Below are 16,847 nucleotides of genomic sequence, written 5' to 3'. Positions count from 1 at the left end.
TGGGGGAGTATATACAGCGCTGGGGGAGTATATACAGCAGTGGGGGGAGTATATACAGCAGTGGGGGGAGTATATACAGCAGTGGGGGAGTATATACAGCGCTGGGGGAGTATATACAGCAGTGGGGGGAGTATATACAGCAGTGGGGGGAGTATATACAGCAGTGGGGGAGTATATACAGCAGTGGGGGAGTATATACAGCAGTGGGGGAGTATATACAGCAGTGGGGGAGTATAGGGGAGTATATACAGCGCCGGGTACCGTGGCCTGAGCCCCATGTGACCGGGGGAGGCGCCGCGCTGGCTCCGGGCCACTGGCTCTCACTGCGGGGAGGGAGGTGGCGCCGCAGCCGGGAAGCAGAGCTCGGTACCCGGCCACTGATGGCCGCTGCTGGGGCTGAGCTGGAAGGAGCGGTCGCCTGATCCTGCGGGAGGATCACCGGGAGCGGAGGACATGGCCGGCATCCTGAAGGTAATCACCGCTGCGGCTTTGTTAGAGGACGGAGGGAAACGGGGAGGAGACGGGGACTGCGGAGCTGCTGCCGGCTGTGGCTGCGGGACGTGAGTGATGGGGGCAGGATGGACGGAGACTGACGAGGATGACAAGGGCGAGTGTGAGTGTGAGAGATGAATGAGCGGAGTATGAGGGTGAGTGTGAGCGGAGTATCAGGGGTTAGTGTGAGCGCAGTATCGGGTGAGTGTGAGCGGAGTATCAGGGTGAGTGTGAGCGCAGTATCAGGGGTGAGTGAGCGCAGTATCGGGTGAGTGTGAGTGGAGTATGAGGGGTGAGTGTGAGCGGAGTATCAGGGGTGAGTGTGAGCGCAGTATGAGGGGTGAGTGTGAGCGCAGTATCAGGTGAGTGTGAGCGGAGTATCAGAGGTGAGTGTGAGCGCAGTATCGGGTGAGTGTGAGCGGAGTATGAGGGGTGAGTGTGAGCGCAGTATGAGGGGTGAGTGTGAGCGCAGTATGAGGGGTGAGTGTGAGCGCAGTATGAGGGGTGAGTGTGAGCGCAGTATGAGGGGTGAGTGTGAGCGCAGTATGAGGGGTGAGTGTGAGCGCAGTATGAGGGGTGAGTGTGAGCGGAGTATCGGGTGAGTGTGAGCGCAGTATGAGGGGTGAGTGTGAGCGCAGTATCGGGTGAGTGTGAGCGCAGTATCGGGTGAGTGTGAGCGCAGTATCAGGGGTGAGTGTGAGCGGAGTATCGGGTGAGTGTGAGCGGAGTATCAGGGGTGAGTGTGAGCGCAGTATCAGGGGTGAGTGTGAGCGCAGTATCAGGGGTGAGTGTGAGCGTAGTATCAGGGGTGAGTGTGAGCGGAGTATGAGGGGTGAGTGTGAGCGCAGTATCAGGGGTGAGTGTGAGCGCAGTATCAGGGGTGAGTGTGAGCGGAGTATCAGGGGTGAGTGTGAGCGGAGTATCAGGGGTGAGTGTGAGCGGAGTATCAGGGGTGAGTGTGAGCGGAGTATCAGGGGTGAGTGTGAGCGCAGTATCAGGGGTGAGTGTGAGCGGAGTATGAGGGGTGAGTGTGAGCGGAGTATCAGGGTGAGTGTGAGCACAGTATGAGGGGTGAGTGTGAGCGGAGTATCGGGTGAGTGTGAGCGCAGTATCAGGGGTGTGTGAGCGGAGTATCAGGGGTGAGTGTGAGCGCAGTATCGGGTGAGTGTGAGCGGAGTATGAGGGGTGAGTGTGAGCGGAGTATGAGGGGTGAGTGTGAGCGGAGTATCAGGGGTGAGTGTGAGCGCAGTATCGGGGGTGAGTGTGAGCGTAGTATCAGGGGTGAGTGTGAGCGGAGTATGAGGGGTGAGTGTGAGCGCAGTATCAGGGGTGAGTGTGAGCGCAGTATCAGGGGTGAGTGTGAGCGGAGTATCAGGGGTGAGTGTGAGCGGAGTATCAGGGGTGAGTGTGAGCGGAGTATCAGGGGTGAGTGTGAGCGGAGTATCAGGGGTGAGTGTGAGCGCAGTATCAGGGGTGAGTGTGAGCGGAGTATGAGGGGTGAGTGTGAGCGGAGTATCAGGGTGAGTGTGAGCACAGTATGAGGGGTGAGTGTGAGCGGAGTATCGGGTGAGTGTGAGCGCAGTATCAGGGGTGTGTGAGCGGAGTATCAGGGGTGAGTGTGAGCGCAGTATCGGGTGAGTGTGAGCGGAGTATGAGGGGTGAGTGTGAGCGGAGTATGAGGGGTGAGTGTGAGCGGAGTATCAGGGGTGAGTGTGAGCGCAGTATGAGGGGTGAGTGTGAGCGCAGTATGAGGGGTGAGTGTGAGCGCAGTATCGGGTGAGTGTGAGCGCAGTATCAGGGGTGAGTGTGAGCGCAGTATCAGGGGTGAGTGTGAGCGGAGTATCAGGGGTGAGTGTGAGCGGAGTATCAGGGGTGAGTGTGAGCGGAGTATCAGGGGTGAGTGTGAGTGGAGTATCAGGGGTGAGTGTGAGCGTAGTATCAGGGGTGAGTGTGAGCATAGTATCAGGGGTGAGTGAGCGTAGTATCAGGGGTGAGTGTGAGCGCAGTATCAGGGGTGAGTGTGAGCGTAGTATCAGGGGTGAGTGTGAGCGGAGTATGAGGGGTGAGTGTGAGCGGAGTATCTGATGACTGTGAGTTGAGTGTCTGGTGGTTATAACAGGGCAGTGTTAGGTCAGAGAATATTTCGTGACTGTGAGCAGAGAAGATGAGTTATGGGAAGATCAGTGTGAGTGTAATCCATGAGTCAGGCAGTAATGTGAGTGTGAACTGAGTGTATGACTGGCGAGTGTGAGCAGAAAGTGTAAGAAGTGAATGTGATGTGAGTGGAAGCTCAGTATAAGGCTATGTGCACACGTAGGAAAAGAGGTGCAGAATTTTCTGCACAAAATCCGCATCTCCTGGCAGAATCCGCAGCTGCGGATTTTCTGCAGTTTTTATGCGGATTTTGAGCGGATTTTCTGCGGTTTTTGCCACTGTGGATTTTTAACATGGAAGGGTGCAGAAACGCTGCAGATCCGCACAAAAGAAGTGACATGCACTTCTTTGAAATCCGCAGCAATTCCGCACTGATTTTTCCGCACCATCTGCACAGCTTTTTTTTTTATCCCATTGAATAACATTGTACTGCACATCACAGTGCGGATCCACAGTAAATCCGCATCGTGTGCACATAGCCTAAGTGATTTAGGGCCAGGGGTCAGCAGAGTGTATGATGGGCGGGATAAGTGATGTGAGTGTGACATGTGAGCTGAGTGCAGAACGTGCTGTGAGTACAAGAGGTGAGTGTGAGTGTGAGTGAGCTCAGTGTGCACAGTGTGAGCTACGCGAATAACAGGTTCCTGCTCAGATCATGGGAGATGTACAGTATTTGAGCGCATTGTGCAGAACGTGTGAAGTTACTGCCTGACCTCAGTGCACCCCGAGTATGAGCTGAGTTTGAGATCGCAGAGTGAGTGACTGTCGGATCGTGTGATGTTCCTGGAAAATAAAATCTGATATCGTTGCCAATTTTAATGCAAAAATGTATAAAACTAATCAGCTGTTTTGGTCTGGATTAAGTGACATCCTACCAAAAACTGAAGTATTGGCCGGTGTGAGTGTGAGTGTGAGCCTGGTGCATCTAAGTGTCTGCCTACCTCTTCTACAGCGCTGCACACAGATCGCCGTCACACGTCGCACCCTGTCCCCAATATGGAGCAAGCGAACAAAGTGCGAGTGAGTGTGAGCGTTATAGGAGTGTGAGGTCGGTGTATGGGGAGTGCGAGATTAGGGCCACGTTCACACGCTCAGTATTTTACATCAGAGTGGAACAATCAGAGGAAAAGTATAATAGAAACACGTCACCACTTCTGGATTTATCACCCACTCCTGGTTACAAATACTGATGTAAAATACTGACCAAATACTGAACGTGTGAACGTGGTCTAACTTTTGCTGGTGGATGCAAACGAAGGCTGAGTTCACACGACTGTAAAAAATTGTTACATTTTCATCCAGAAAAAAATACGATTTTTCATCTGTGCTGTCATCCACTTGTCGTCTACGTGCAGTCCTTACTCTGTCCATGTGTCATGTTTTCATGCATCAGTATTTATTATAATACTAGATGGTGGCCCGATTCTAACGCATTGGGTATCTTAGAATATGCATGTCCACGTAGTATATTGCCCAGCCACGTAGTATATTGCCCAGCCACGTAGTATATTGCCCAGCCACGTAGTATATTGGCCAGCCACATAGTATATTGGCCAGCCACATAGTATATTGGCCAGCCACATAGTATATTGGCCAGCCACATAGTATATTGCCCAGTCATGTAGTCTACTGCTCAGCCACGTAGTATATTGGCCAGCCACGTAGTATATTGCCCAGCCACATAGTATATTGCCCAGTCATGTAGTATATTGCCCAGCCACATAGTATATTGCCCAGTCACGTAGTATATTGCCCAGCCACATAGTATATTGCCCAGTCACGTAGTATATTGGCCAGCCACGTAGTATATTGCCCAGTCACGTAGTCTACTGCTCAGCCACGTAGTATATTGCCCAGCCACGTAGTATATTGGCCAGCCACATAGTATATTGCCCAGTCACGTAGTATATTGGCCAGCGACGTAGTATATTGCCCAGTCATGTAGTATATTGCCCAGCCACATAGTATATTGCCCAGTCACGTAGTATATTGCCCAGTCATGTAGTATACTGCTCAGCCACGTAGTATATTGCCCAGTCACGTAGTATATTGCCCAGCCACGTAGTATATTGCCCAGCCACGTAGTGTATTGAACAGCGACGAAGTATACAGCACTGAGCCACGTAGTATACAGACTTAAAATAAAAAATAAACATACTCACCTTCCGAAGGCCCGTTGAAGTCCTGGCGCCTGTGTGCGACGCTCCGGTGACCGCTCCATGCAAGCGGCAGGTTCCGGTGCCAAGGATGGTATGCGAGAAGGACCTGTGATGACGTCGCGGTCACATGACCATGACGTAATGGCAGGTCCTTCTCGCATACCATCCTTGGCACCGGAACCTGCCGCTTGCATGGAGCGGTCACCGGAGCGTCGCGAGGAGCGGGAAAGGTGGGTGAAGGTGAGTATATAATAATTTTTTATTTTTTTTATTATTATTTTTAACATTAGGTCTTTTTACTATTGATGCCGCATAGGCAGCATCAATAGTAAAAATTTGGTCACACGGTTAATAGCAGCGTTAATGGAGTGCGTTACACCACAGCATAACGCGGTCCGTTAGCGCTGCCATTAACCCTGTGAGAACGCTGACTGGAGGGGATTATGGAGCGGGCACGGACTGCGGGGAGGAAGGAGCGGCCATTTTGGCACCGGACTGTGCCCGTCGCTGATTGGTCGTGGCTGTTTTGCCGCGACCAATCAGCGAGTTGGATTTCCATGACAGACAGAGACCACGACCAATGAATATCTGTGACAGACAGACAGACAGAAGGACAGACAGACAGACGGAAGTGACCCTTAGACAATTATATAGTAGATTATATTTTACAAGACAAATGTATCCATAAATATCGGATGATCATTATGAGATCTGATTTTTTTTTTAGCGTGCACCCATTGACTTGAATAGGCAAGACTCGTCCGACTTACGGGAGAGTATAGTGCACGCTGCGATTGTTTTCACTCGGACGCTTATTCCATATAAAGAAAACTAATCAGCCCTGTTGATGTCCGCGTGAGGTCAGTTTCTTTCCCAGACAGCACTCAAACCAAAAATACAGTTGTGTGAAAGTACAGTGAGTGCGAGCTTAGTATATCAGTGGTGAGCACAGTGTAGCAGAGGTGAGTGTGAGTTTAGTATATCAGTGGTGAGCACGGTGTATCAGAGGTGAGTGTGAGTTTAGTATATCAGTGGTGAGCACAGTGTAGCAGAGGTGAGTGTGAGTTTAGTATATCAGTGGTGAGCACAGTGTAGCAGAGGTGAGTGTGAGTTTAGTATATCAGTGGTGAGCACAGTGTAGCAGAGGTGAGTGTGAGCTTAGTATATCAGTGGTGAGCACGGTGTAGCAGAGGTGAGTGTGAGTTTAGTATATCAGTGGTGAGCACGGTGTATCAGAGGTGAGTGTGAGTTTAGTATATCAGTGGTGAGCATGGTGTATCAGAGGTGAGTGTGAGCTTAGTATATCAGTGGTGAGCACAGTGTATCAGAGGTGAGTGTGAGCTTAGTATATCAGTGGTGAGCACGGTGTATCAGAGGTGAGTGTGAGCTTAGTATATCAGTGGTGAGCACGGTGTATCAGAGGTGAGTGTGAGCTTAGTATATCAGTGGTGAGCACGGTGTATCAGAGGTGAGTGTGAGTTTAGTGTATCAGAGGTGAGTATGGTATATCAGAGGTGAGTGTGAGCTTACTATATCAGTGGTGAGCACGGTGTATCAGAGGTGAATGTGAGCTTACTATATCAGTGGTGAGCACGGTGTATCAGAGGTGAGTGTGAGCTTAGTATATCAGTGGTGAGCACGGTGTATCAGAGTGAGTGTGAGCTTAGTATATCAGTGGTGAGCACAGTGTATCAGAGGTGAGTGTGAGCTTAGTATATCAGTGGTGAGCACGGTGTATCAGAGGTGAGTGTGAATTTAGTATATCAGTGGTGAGCACAGTGTATCCGAGTGAGTGTGAGCGTAGTATATCAGTGGTGAGCACGGTGTGTCAGAGGTGAGTGTGAGCTTAGTATATCAGTGGTGAGCACGATGTATCAGAGGTGAATGTGAGCTTACTATATCAGTGGTGAGCACGGTGTATCAGAGGTGAGTGTGAATTTAGTATATCAGTGGTGAGCACAGTGTGTCAGAGGTGAGTGTGAGCTTACTATATCAGTGGTGAGCACGGTGTATCAGAGGTGAGTGTGAGTTTAGTATATCAGTGGTGAGCACGGTGTATCAGAGTGAGTGTGAGCTTAGTATATCAGTGGTGAGCACAGTGTATCAGAGGTGAGTGTGAGCTTAGTATATCAGTGGTGAGCATGGTGTATCAGAGGTGAGTGTGAATTTAGTATATCAGTGGTGAGCACAGTGTATCCGAGTGAGTGTGAGCGTAGTATATCAGTGGTGAGCACGGTGTATCAGAGGTGAGTGTGAGTTTAGTATATCAGTGGTGAGCACAGTGTATCAGAGGTGAGTGTGAGCTTAGTATATCAGTGGTGAGCACGGTGTATCAGAGGTGAGTGTGAATTTAGTATATCAGTGGTGAGCACAGTGTATCCGAGTGAGTGTGAGCGTAGTATATCAGTGGTGAGCACGGTGTATCAGAGGTGAGTGTGAGTTTAGTATATCAGTGGTGAGCACAGTGTATCAGAGTGAGTGTGAGCTTAGTATATCAGTGGTGAGCAAGGTGTATCAGAGGTGAGTGTGAGCTTAGTATATCAGTGGTGAGCACAGTGTATCAGAGTGAGTGTGAGCTTAGTATATCAGTGGTGAGCACGGTGTATCAGGTGAGTGTGAGCTTACTATATCAGTGGTGAGTACGGTGTATCAGAGGTGAGTGTGAGTTTAGTATATCAGAGGTGAGTATGGTGTATCAGAGTGAGTGTGAGCTTACTATATCAGTGGTGAGCACTGTGTATCAGAGGTGAGTGTGAGCTTAGTATATCAATGGTGAGCACGGTGTATCAGAGGTGAGTGTGAGCGTAGTATATCAGTGGTGAGCACGGTGTATCAGAGGTGAGTGTGAGCGTAGTATATCAGTGGTGAGCACGGTGTATCAGGTGAGTGTGAGCTTAGTATATCAGAGGTGAGCACGGTGTATCGCCTGAGTATCAATTTAGTTGACCATTGATGAGCCCTTTAAATAACATTACAGTTAATCTTTCCTCTGTTCATCAGCCACTTTGGACCACCCCTTTAATTCTAATGTCCCTTTAAGAAGCTATACAGTGTTGTTTGTGTGCCTGGATCAGGAGATTAGCGGCTGAGATCAGGAGATCATCAGATTTTCTGTGCTCCACACTGCTGACCCTTGGAAGGGTTGAATGAAAGGTTAAGAGTTATGTAAGAAGTGAGGGTCCCGACCCCTCCAGGATCTTGTTCACACAATTATATGTTTCCCTGCATACATCTGGAGTACATGTGATTAAATGTACAGATGGCGGCCATGATTGAGTCTGTTCTTGTGATCGCTGATTCCAGGGGTCGGAGGTCCGGTCAGCTTCAGAACAGCGCCTACATGCTGGATAGCAAAGAGCTTGTAAGTGCTGCGCTCCTCGCCTGTGAGACCGGCCCCCGCTGTACACTGCATGAGCAGTGAACAAGAAAATTACATTTTCCTCCGTTCTTAAGAACAAACAGGTTTTTTAATGAGAGGTGAACTGCAAAATCACCCGTCTTTATCAGCACTTTGCTATTTTACCCCTTCAAGACGATGAGACAACTCCTTAAAGTAGCGCCCCTCACAGTCTAAGGCCGGCGTCACACTCAGCGTAGGGAAATACGGTCCGTTATTTACAGGCGTAATACGCAGAAATGATCCCAAAACAGTGATCCGTATGTCATCTGTACAGCGAGGTTTTCAACATATATACAGTCTATAAGACATATATATATATATATATATATATATATATATATATATATATATATATATATATATATATATATATATATATATATATTCAATTCAGCGCTAGATAGCATAAAAGCCGGTAATTCAATTGTCGGCTTTTGCTTTCACCTTCCCAAACCCAACAGGATATGAGACATGGTTACATACAGTAAACCATCTCATATCCCTTATTTTTTTTACATATCCCTCACTAATAATGTTAGTAGAGTCTGTGTGCAAAATTTGGGGGCTCTAGCTGTTAAAATAAAGGGTTGATTCACGAAAAAAATTGGCGTGGGCTCCCGCGTAATTTTCTCTGCCAGAGTGGGCAAGCCAGTGACTGAGGGCAGATATTAATAGCCAGGAGAGGGTCCATGGTTATTGACCCCCCCTGGCTAATCTTAGTTATCACACATTGATTGTCCGCCCCCCTGCACCGCTCTCATCTGGTCACCTCTTGCTTTTACTAAATTTTTTAATGGTCTGAATCCCCATCTAACCTAAAAACACTAACTGGAGCCATCGGAGCCGAATTATCTCTTCCCCCCACTCCTGGGGATCAATCCTCATCATAAGTGATACAATGTCACAACTAAGAGAACATCCACAGATACTTTGTATCAGGATTGTGGAAATCACACGATTAAAGGGCCGGTTACCGACTAAACAGCTGGTCCTTGGTGAATGTGGCGGATGGTCAGGACCCAGCAAAACCCTCCAGCGGCCATTGCTCTCCATAGAGCACCACAGCACCTCTGTTTCATTGGTCTTGGGGGTCCCGAATTGTTGACCCCACTACTTAGAACCCCTGACAACTCCTTAAGAAAAGGCCATTAGTGTATTTTCATAGAGACCAGGCTTAAAGGCAAAGTTTCTGTGCACATAGACCCCTGTATTAGTGCCGGGATCCCCTCTATCAGCGCCTCTGACATCGCTGGAGCGGTGGTCGCCGCAGTCATCTTATAACCACCGCCCGATACCGCTAATCTGGCAGAAGTGTCTTGTTTTCTGGGTGTGCGGGAGGTCGCCCCTTTTTTGGGACCCAGGAATGGGCAGTAGTGGGCGATTCCGGGCTGTTATAGGACCGCGTGCCCACGTTAACGGTATCAATGTTTCCGGGGGCAGAGCGGTTTTTGACGTTCCATTGCAAAACACTTCAGGTTGTTTTTTCTAGTCTGACGTGGCTGATAACAGTGAGCAATAGTGAGTAGAGTATTGGGGCATATGGATGGTCTACAGATGCCAGAATAAGCGTTAATAATGGAAGACCCTTCATAGGGCGCAGCTGATGGCCCGGACCCCACGTCCCGCCACCACAGGCTCCCGTTGCGGTGTGTTCGGTGCTCACTGACAGGCGGATGGTTGCAATCATCAGGGCAGATATGTTACTACACGCCGGGAGGGTGTCCTGTGTGACCACATTGTGCCTGTGCTCCAGATGTAGGGGGGCCGCAGCCTGGAGCAGGGTCTGGCTGCCAAATCCGCATTAACCCCTCACTCGCCAATGCTCAGTAGCCGTTATAGGTTTAAAGGGGAACAGTCTGTGGATTAGATGTTATATTGTCCAGGAAATTCAGGCCTGATACAGAAGTGAGGCCCAGAAGCCCCCCTGTGCCGTCTCCGGACCCTCAGGCCGGGTTCGCCCAAGCATGGGATGTTTGCTGCCATATTAAGGCCAAAATCCTAAATCCTGCTGCGTTGAGCTCTTCCTTTAGGTCGGGTCATTAGATCCAAACTGAGGCACAAGATGGGATATTGTCATTTTTAACTCCTTCCTATTTTTTCGTAATTTATCACAGAGCCTGTGTAAAGGTAATCAATACATTTAATGGAAAAATCTCTTTAACCCTTTAAGGCCCTGGACATTTTTTTTTTAAATTTTTGTATCTATTTATTTTATTTCTTTATTTTTAAAATTGGGACAGGAGAGTCAATCAACCATTATTTATTCATTTTGTATTTTCTGACTTTTTTAAAATTTATTATATTTAGTCATCTTCGGATCCTTGCGCATCTTGTGTACATCATCCTCCATGTTTGTAGTGTATGCGGCAATACCACAGTGCTGACATATCTAGTGAGATTGGCCGTCTCCTATGAGAGACCATTTCGGCTTCAGAAAGACACCAATATGGCCAAAACGACACCTGGATTGTTCCAGTTAAATGTTGCTGTCAGAGATTGGCAGCAGCAAACTCACCTGTAAAGCGCTATGGAATAAATGGCGCTATAATAATAATAATAAATAATAATAATCATAATTAAAGGGATAAGCAGTGGTCGGAGCGAGCTCTGGTTGCTGCTGTCAGAGGTGGATGTTGGCTGTGATACACGGCTCCTACGTCCGCTCCATACACCCTGCACCCAACGTGTCATGTACCGGGCAGAGATAAAGGGGGGCCCTAGCCGTAGGTCCTGGGGCCCCATAGACTGGAATCAGGGCGGCTCCATGCAGTGATTGTGAATTGGGGCTGGGTAGGGCATGCGACAACTTTTCATGCGCTTCCATAACTTTCATTATTCCACATTTTGTGTTTCAGTCTCAACACTTCAAGATCTCTGCTTGCTGTCAGTGAATTATAACTTTCCAGAGGACAAAGTTCTGTACAGAATTACCGTAATACTTACCGCCATTGTATCCAGTCTGCACAATCCTCTATAAACTGAACAGTCTGGTCCTCAGGCTGATGCTTTTTACCTGCACTGACACATTGTAGCAAACTGTCAGCAGAGGAGAAGGATTGATTTTGCTGCTGCTTGTGACTCTTTATCTTGACTGGACACATCTGGATAACATCAAAACAGTTTCTCCGTTCACTGACAGCAAGCAGAGATCTTAACAATTCTGATAAAGGAAAAATACAGAATTCTCACAAAATTAGAATATTATCAAAAAGTGAACCTCATATATTCTATAGAGACATTACACACAGAGTGATCTATTCCAGATGTTTATTTCTGTTATCTTGTCCATTCTGCGCCAGTTCCTGATCCGTCGCCGCCTGGAAACGTTCTCGGTTCTAAGTTTACATTTCCTTGTTTACATTTTTGTAACCCTCAGCGATCAGCGAGGTATCACCTATCCGTTACCCTGCCATTTTGGAGGGGCAGCAGCTTTCATGGCAGACTCATCTGTATAGAATACATGGCTGCCCCGAGTTTGCGGCTCTAAACTTTGGTTTATAGAGGGGGGGGGGGGGTCCTGATCACAGAGGAGAGAAATGCTGATGCATATTTTGTTTAAAATACCTATACTTTATATATACCCCTGCCCAAAAAAATGTTCAGGAGCTGGACAGGATTCTGAAAACGTGGCTGATTTCTTCTATAAACAGCGCCACCACAGTCCACAGGTTGTATGTGGTACTGCAGCTCACAATTCAATTTCAAAGGAGACCATATTTTTAGGACACTAAACCTTTTCTATGAGTTGTGTTTTCTCCTGATATCAGCCATGAATATCCTCCCACGTAATCACTATCTTATCTCCAGCACTGGGATCCGCCGGAGACCTGTTGCATAACGCCGCCGCACTTTTCTACACCCATGACTTTAGCTGCAGCGGCACTTTAAGGCATCTTTTACTGTGGACACCATGATAATAAGCACTGTCCTTATTTCGGAGCCAGAGTTTATGAATTCTTTCCATCGTTAAAATTAATTGGGAGTAAAGTGATAAAAAAAGAGTCTGTGAAGACTCAGCGTTTCTCCCCGTACAGTAACAGGACATGGCAAAGAAACCCGCCGAAGTGAAGAGACGCACGCACGTTATGTAACATCTCAGCCTTACAAAAGGTCCGTGCTGCGTGCGAGTGATGAACGGGGCGCAGAGCAACGCTTGTCTCATTATCTCTGCAAGTGAACGTTCCTAATAATTTGTGAATTCATATAATTCCAAATCATGTATTATAGTAGTTATATTCTTGTACATAGGGGCAGTATTATAGTAGTTATATTCTTGTACATAGGGGCAGTATTATAGTAGTTATATTCTTGTACATAGGAGCAGTATTATAGTAGTTATATTCCTGTACATAGGGGCAGTATTATAGTAGTTATATTCTTGTACATAGGAGCAGTATTATAGTAGTTATATTCTTGTACATAGGAGCAGTATTATAGTAGTTATATTCTTGTACATAGGAGCAGTGTTATAGTAGTTATATTCTTGTACATAGGAGCAGTATTATAGTAGTTATATTCTTGTACATAGGAGCAGTATTATAGTAGTTATATTCTTGTACATAGGAGCAATATTATAGTAGTTATATTCTTGTACATAGGAGCAGTATTATAGTAGTTATATTCTTGTACATAGGGGCAGTATTATAGTAGTTATATTCTTGTACATAGGGGGCAGTATTATAGTAGTTATATTCTTGTACATAGGGGGCAGTATTATAGTAGTTATATTCTTGTATATAGGAGCAGTATTATAGTAGTTGTATTCTTGTACATAGGAGCAGTATTATAGTAGTTACATTCTTCTACATAGGAGCAGTATTATAGTAGTTATATTCTTGTATATAGGGGCAGTATTATAGTAGTTATATTCTTGTACATAGGAGCAGTATTATAGTAGTTATAGTCTTGTACATAGGAGCAGTATTATAGTAGTTATATTCTTGTACATAGGAGCAGTATTATAGTAGTTATATTCTTGTACATAGGGGGCAGTATTATAGTAGTTATATTCTTGTACATAGGGGGCAGTATTATAGTAGTTATATTCTTGTATATAGGAGCAGTATTATAGTAGTTATATTCTTGTACATAGGAGCAGTATTATAGTAGTTACATTCTTCTACATAGGAGCAGTATTATAGTAGTTATATTCTTGTATATAGGGGCAGTATTATAGTAGTTATATTCTTGTACATAGGAGCAGTATTATAGTAGTTATAGTCTTGTACATAGGAGCAGTATTATAGTAGTTATATTCTTGTACATAGGAGCAGTATTATAGTAGTTACATTCTTGTATATAGGGGCAGTATTATAGTAGTTATATTGTACATAAGGGACAGTATTATAGTAGTTATGTTCTTGTACATAGGAGCAGTATTACAGTAGTTATATTCTTGTACATAGGGGCAGTATTATAGTAGTTATATTCTTGTACATAGCAGCAGTATTATAGTAGTTATATTCTTGTACATAGGGGCAGTATTATAGTAGTTATATTCTTGTACATAGGGGCAGTATTATAGTAGTTATATTCTTGTACATAGGGGGCAGTATTATAGTAGTTATATTCTTGTATATAGGAGCAGTATTATAGTAGTTATATTCTTGTACATAGGGGCAGTATTATAGTAGTTATATTCCTGTACATAGGTGGCGGTATTATAGTAGTTCTATTCTTGTATATAGGAGCAGTATTATAGTAGTTATATTCTTGTACATAGGAGCAGTATTATAGTAGTTATATTCTTGTACATAGGAGCAGTATTATAGTAGTTACATTCTTGTACATAGGAGCAGTATTATAGTAGTTATATTCTTGTATATAGGAGCAGTATTATAGTAGTTCTATTCTTGTATATAGGAGCAGTATTATAGTAGTTATATTCTTGTATATAGGAGCAGTATTTGTTATGGTTCTCAATGGCAAGAGAACATAGCCCAGCAAACATAAGAACTAGCTCTTGGAAGGATGGAAACTAAACTGACCATGAACTAAACCTGCCACACAACTAACAGTAGCCGGGTAGCGTAGCCTGCGTTTTATCCCTAGACGCCCAGCGCCGGCCAGAGGACTAACTAATCCTGGCAGAGGAAAATATAGTCCTGGCTCACCTCTAGAGAAATTTTCCCGAAAGGCAGACAGAGGCCCCCACAAATATTGGCGGTGATTTTAGATGAAATGACAAACGTAGTATGAAAATAGGTTTAGCAAAATTGAGGTCCGCTTACTAGATAGCAGGAAGACAGAAAGAGCACTTTCATGGTCAGCTGAAAACCCTATCAAAACACATCCTGAAATTACTTTAAGACTCTAGTATTAACTCATAACATCAGAGTGGCAATTTCAGATCACAAGAGCTTTCCAGACACAGAAACAAAACTACAGCTGTGAACTGGAACAAAATGCAAAAACAAACAAGGACTAAAGTCCAACTTAGCTGGGAGTTGTCTAGCAGCAGGAACATGCACAGAAAGGCTTCTGATTACAATGTTGACCGGCATGGAAGTGACAGAGGAGCAAGGCTAAATAGCGACTCCCACATCCTGATGGAAACAGGTGAACAGAGAGGATGATGCACACCAGTTCAATTCCACCAGTGGCCACCGGGGGAGCCCAAAATCCAATTTCACAACAGTACCCCCCCCCTCAAGGAGGGGGCACCGAACCCTCACCAGAACCACCAGGGCGATCAGGATGAGCCCTATGAAAGGCACGGACCAAATCGGAGGCATGAACATCAGAGGCAGTCACCCAAGAATTATCCTCCTGACCGTATCCCTTCCATTTGACCAGATACTGGAGTCTCCGTCTGGAAACACGGGAGTCCAAGATTTTTTCCACAACGTACTCCAACTCGCCCTCAACCAACACCGGAGCAGGAGGCTCAACGGAAGGCACAACCGGTACCTCATACCTGCGCAATAATGACCGATGAAAAACATTATGAATAGAAAAAGATGCAGGGAGGTCCAAACGGAAGGACACAGGGTTAAGAATCTCCAATATCTTGTACGGGCCGATGAACCGAGGCTTAAACTTGGGAGAAGAAACCCTCATAGGGACAAAACGAGAAGACAACCACACCAAGTCCCCAACACAAAGCCGAGGACCAACCCGACGCCGGCGGTTGGCAAAAAGCTGAGTCTTCTCCTGGGACAACTTCAAATTGTCCACTACCTGCCCCCAAATCTGATGCAACCTCTCCACCACAGCATCCACTCCAGGACAATCCGAAGATTCCACCTGACCAGAAGAAAATCGAGGATGAAACCCCGAATTACAGAAAAAGGGAGACACCAAGGTGGCAGAGCTGGCCCGATTATTGAGGGCAAACTCCGCTAAAGGCAAAAAAGCAACCCAATCATCCTGATCTGCAGACACAAAACACCTCAAATATGTCTCCAAGGTCTGATTCGTCCGCTCGGTCTGGCCATTAGTCTGAGGATGGAAAGCAGACGAGAAAGACAAATCTATGCCCATCCTAGCACAGAATGCCCGCCAAAATCTAGACACGAATTGGGTTCCTCTGTCAGAAACGATATTCTCCGGAATACCATGCAAACGGACCACATTTTGAAAAAACAGAGGAACCAACTCGGAAGAAGAAGGCAACTTAGGCAGGGGAACCAAATGGACCATCTTAGAGAAACGATCACACACCACCCAGATGACAGACATCTTCTGAGAAACAGGAAGATCCGAAATAAAATCCATCGAGATGTGCGTCCAGGGCCTCTTCGGGATAGGCAAGGGCAACAACAATCCACTAGCCCGAGAACAACAAGGCTTGGCCCGAGCACAAACGTCACAAGACTGCACGAAGCCTCGCACATCTCGAGACAGGGAAGGCCACCAGAAGGACCTTGCCACCAAATCCCTGGTACCAAAGATTCCAGGATGACCTGCCAACGCAGAAGAATGAACCTCAGAAATGACTTTACTGGTCCAATCATCAGGAACAAACAGTCTACCAGGTGGGCAACGATCAGGTCTATCCGCCTGAAACTCCTGCAAGGCCCGCCGCAGGTCTGGAGAAACGGCAGACAATATCACTCCATCCTTAAGGATACCTGTAGGTTCAGAATTACCAGGGGAGTCAGGCTCAAAACTCCTAGAAAGGGCATCCGCCTTAACATTCTTAGAACCCGGCAGGTAGGACACCACAAAATTAAACCGAGAGAAAAACAACGACCAGCGCGCCTGTCTAGGATTCAGGCGTCTGGCGGACTCAAGATAAATTAGATTTTTGTGGTCAGTCAATACCACCACCTGATGTCTAGCCCCCTCAAGCCAATGACGCCACTCCTCAAAAGCCCACTTCATGGCCAAAAGCTCCCGATTCCCAACATCATAATTCCGCTCGGCGGGCGAAAATTTACGCGAGAAAAAAGCACAAGGTCTCATCACGGAGCAATCGGAACTTCTCTGCGACAAAACCGCCCCAGCTCCGATTTCAGAAGCGTCGACCTCAACCTGAAAAGGAAGAGCAACATCAGGCTGACGCAACACAGGGGCGGAAGAAAAGCGGCGCTTAAGCTCCCGAAAGGCCTCCACAGCAGCAGGAGACCAATCAGCAACATCAGCACCCTTCTTAGTCAAATCAGTCAATGGTTTAACAACATCAGAAAAACCAGCAATAA

At 46.4% G+C, this 16,847-nt stretch overlaps 1 protein-coding gene across 2 annotated transcripts in view; it reads left to right on the top strand.

Moving 5' to 3' along the window:
• The first annotated feature begins 295 nt into the window (after window positions 1-295).
• ST6GALNAC3 (ST6 N-acetylgalactosaminide alpha-2,6-sialyltransferase 3) overlaps window positions 296-16,847 on the top strand; it is a 207,845-nt gene continuing 191,293 nt past the window's right edge. For both annotated transcript variants that reach the window (XM_077278091.1, XM_077278087.1), the window contains exon 1: window positions 296-471. In XM_077278091.1, the coding sequence (XP_077134206.1) occupies window positions 454-471 (18 nt within the window). In that variant the 5' untranslated portion in view covers window positions 296-453. The remainder of the gene's footprint in view (window positions 472-16,847) is intronic.

Source organism: Ranitomeya variabilis, chromosome 8 (assembly GCF_051348905.1).
Source record: "Ranitomeya variabilis isolate aRanVar5 chromosome 8, aRanVar5.hap1, whole genome shotgun sequence".
NCBI lineage: Eukaryota > Metazoa > Chordata > Amphibia > Anura > Dendrobatidae > Ranitomeya > Ranitomeya variabilis.
The sequence above is the reverse complement of the archived record's forward strand: the minus strand, read 5'-3'. Positions and strand labels throughout refer to the sequence as shown.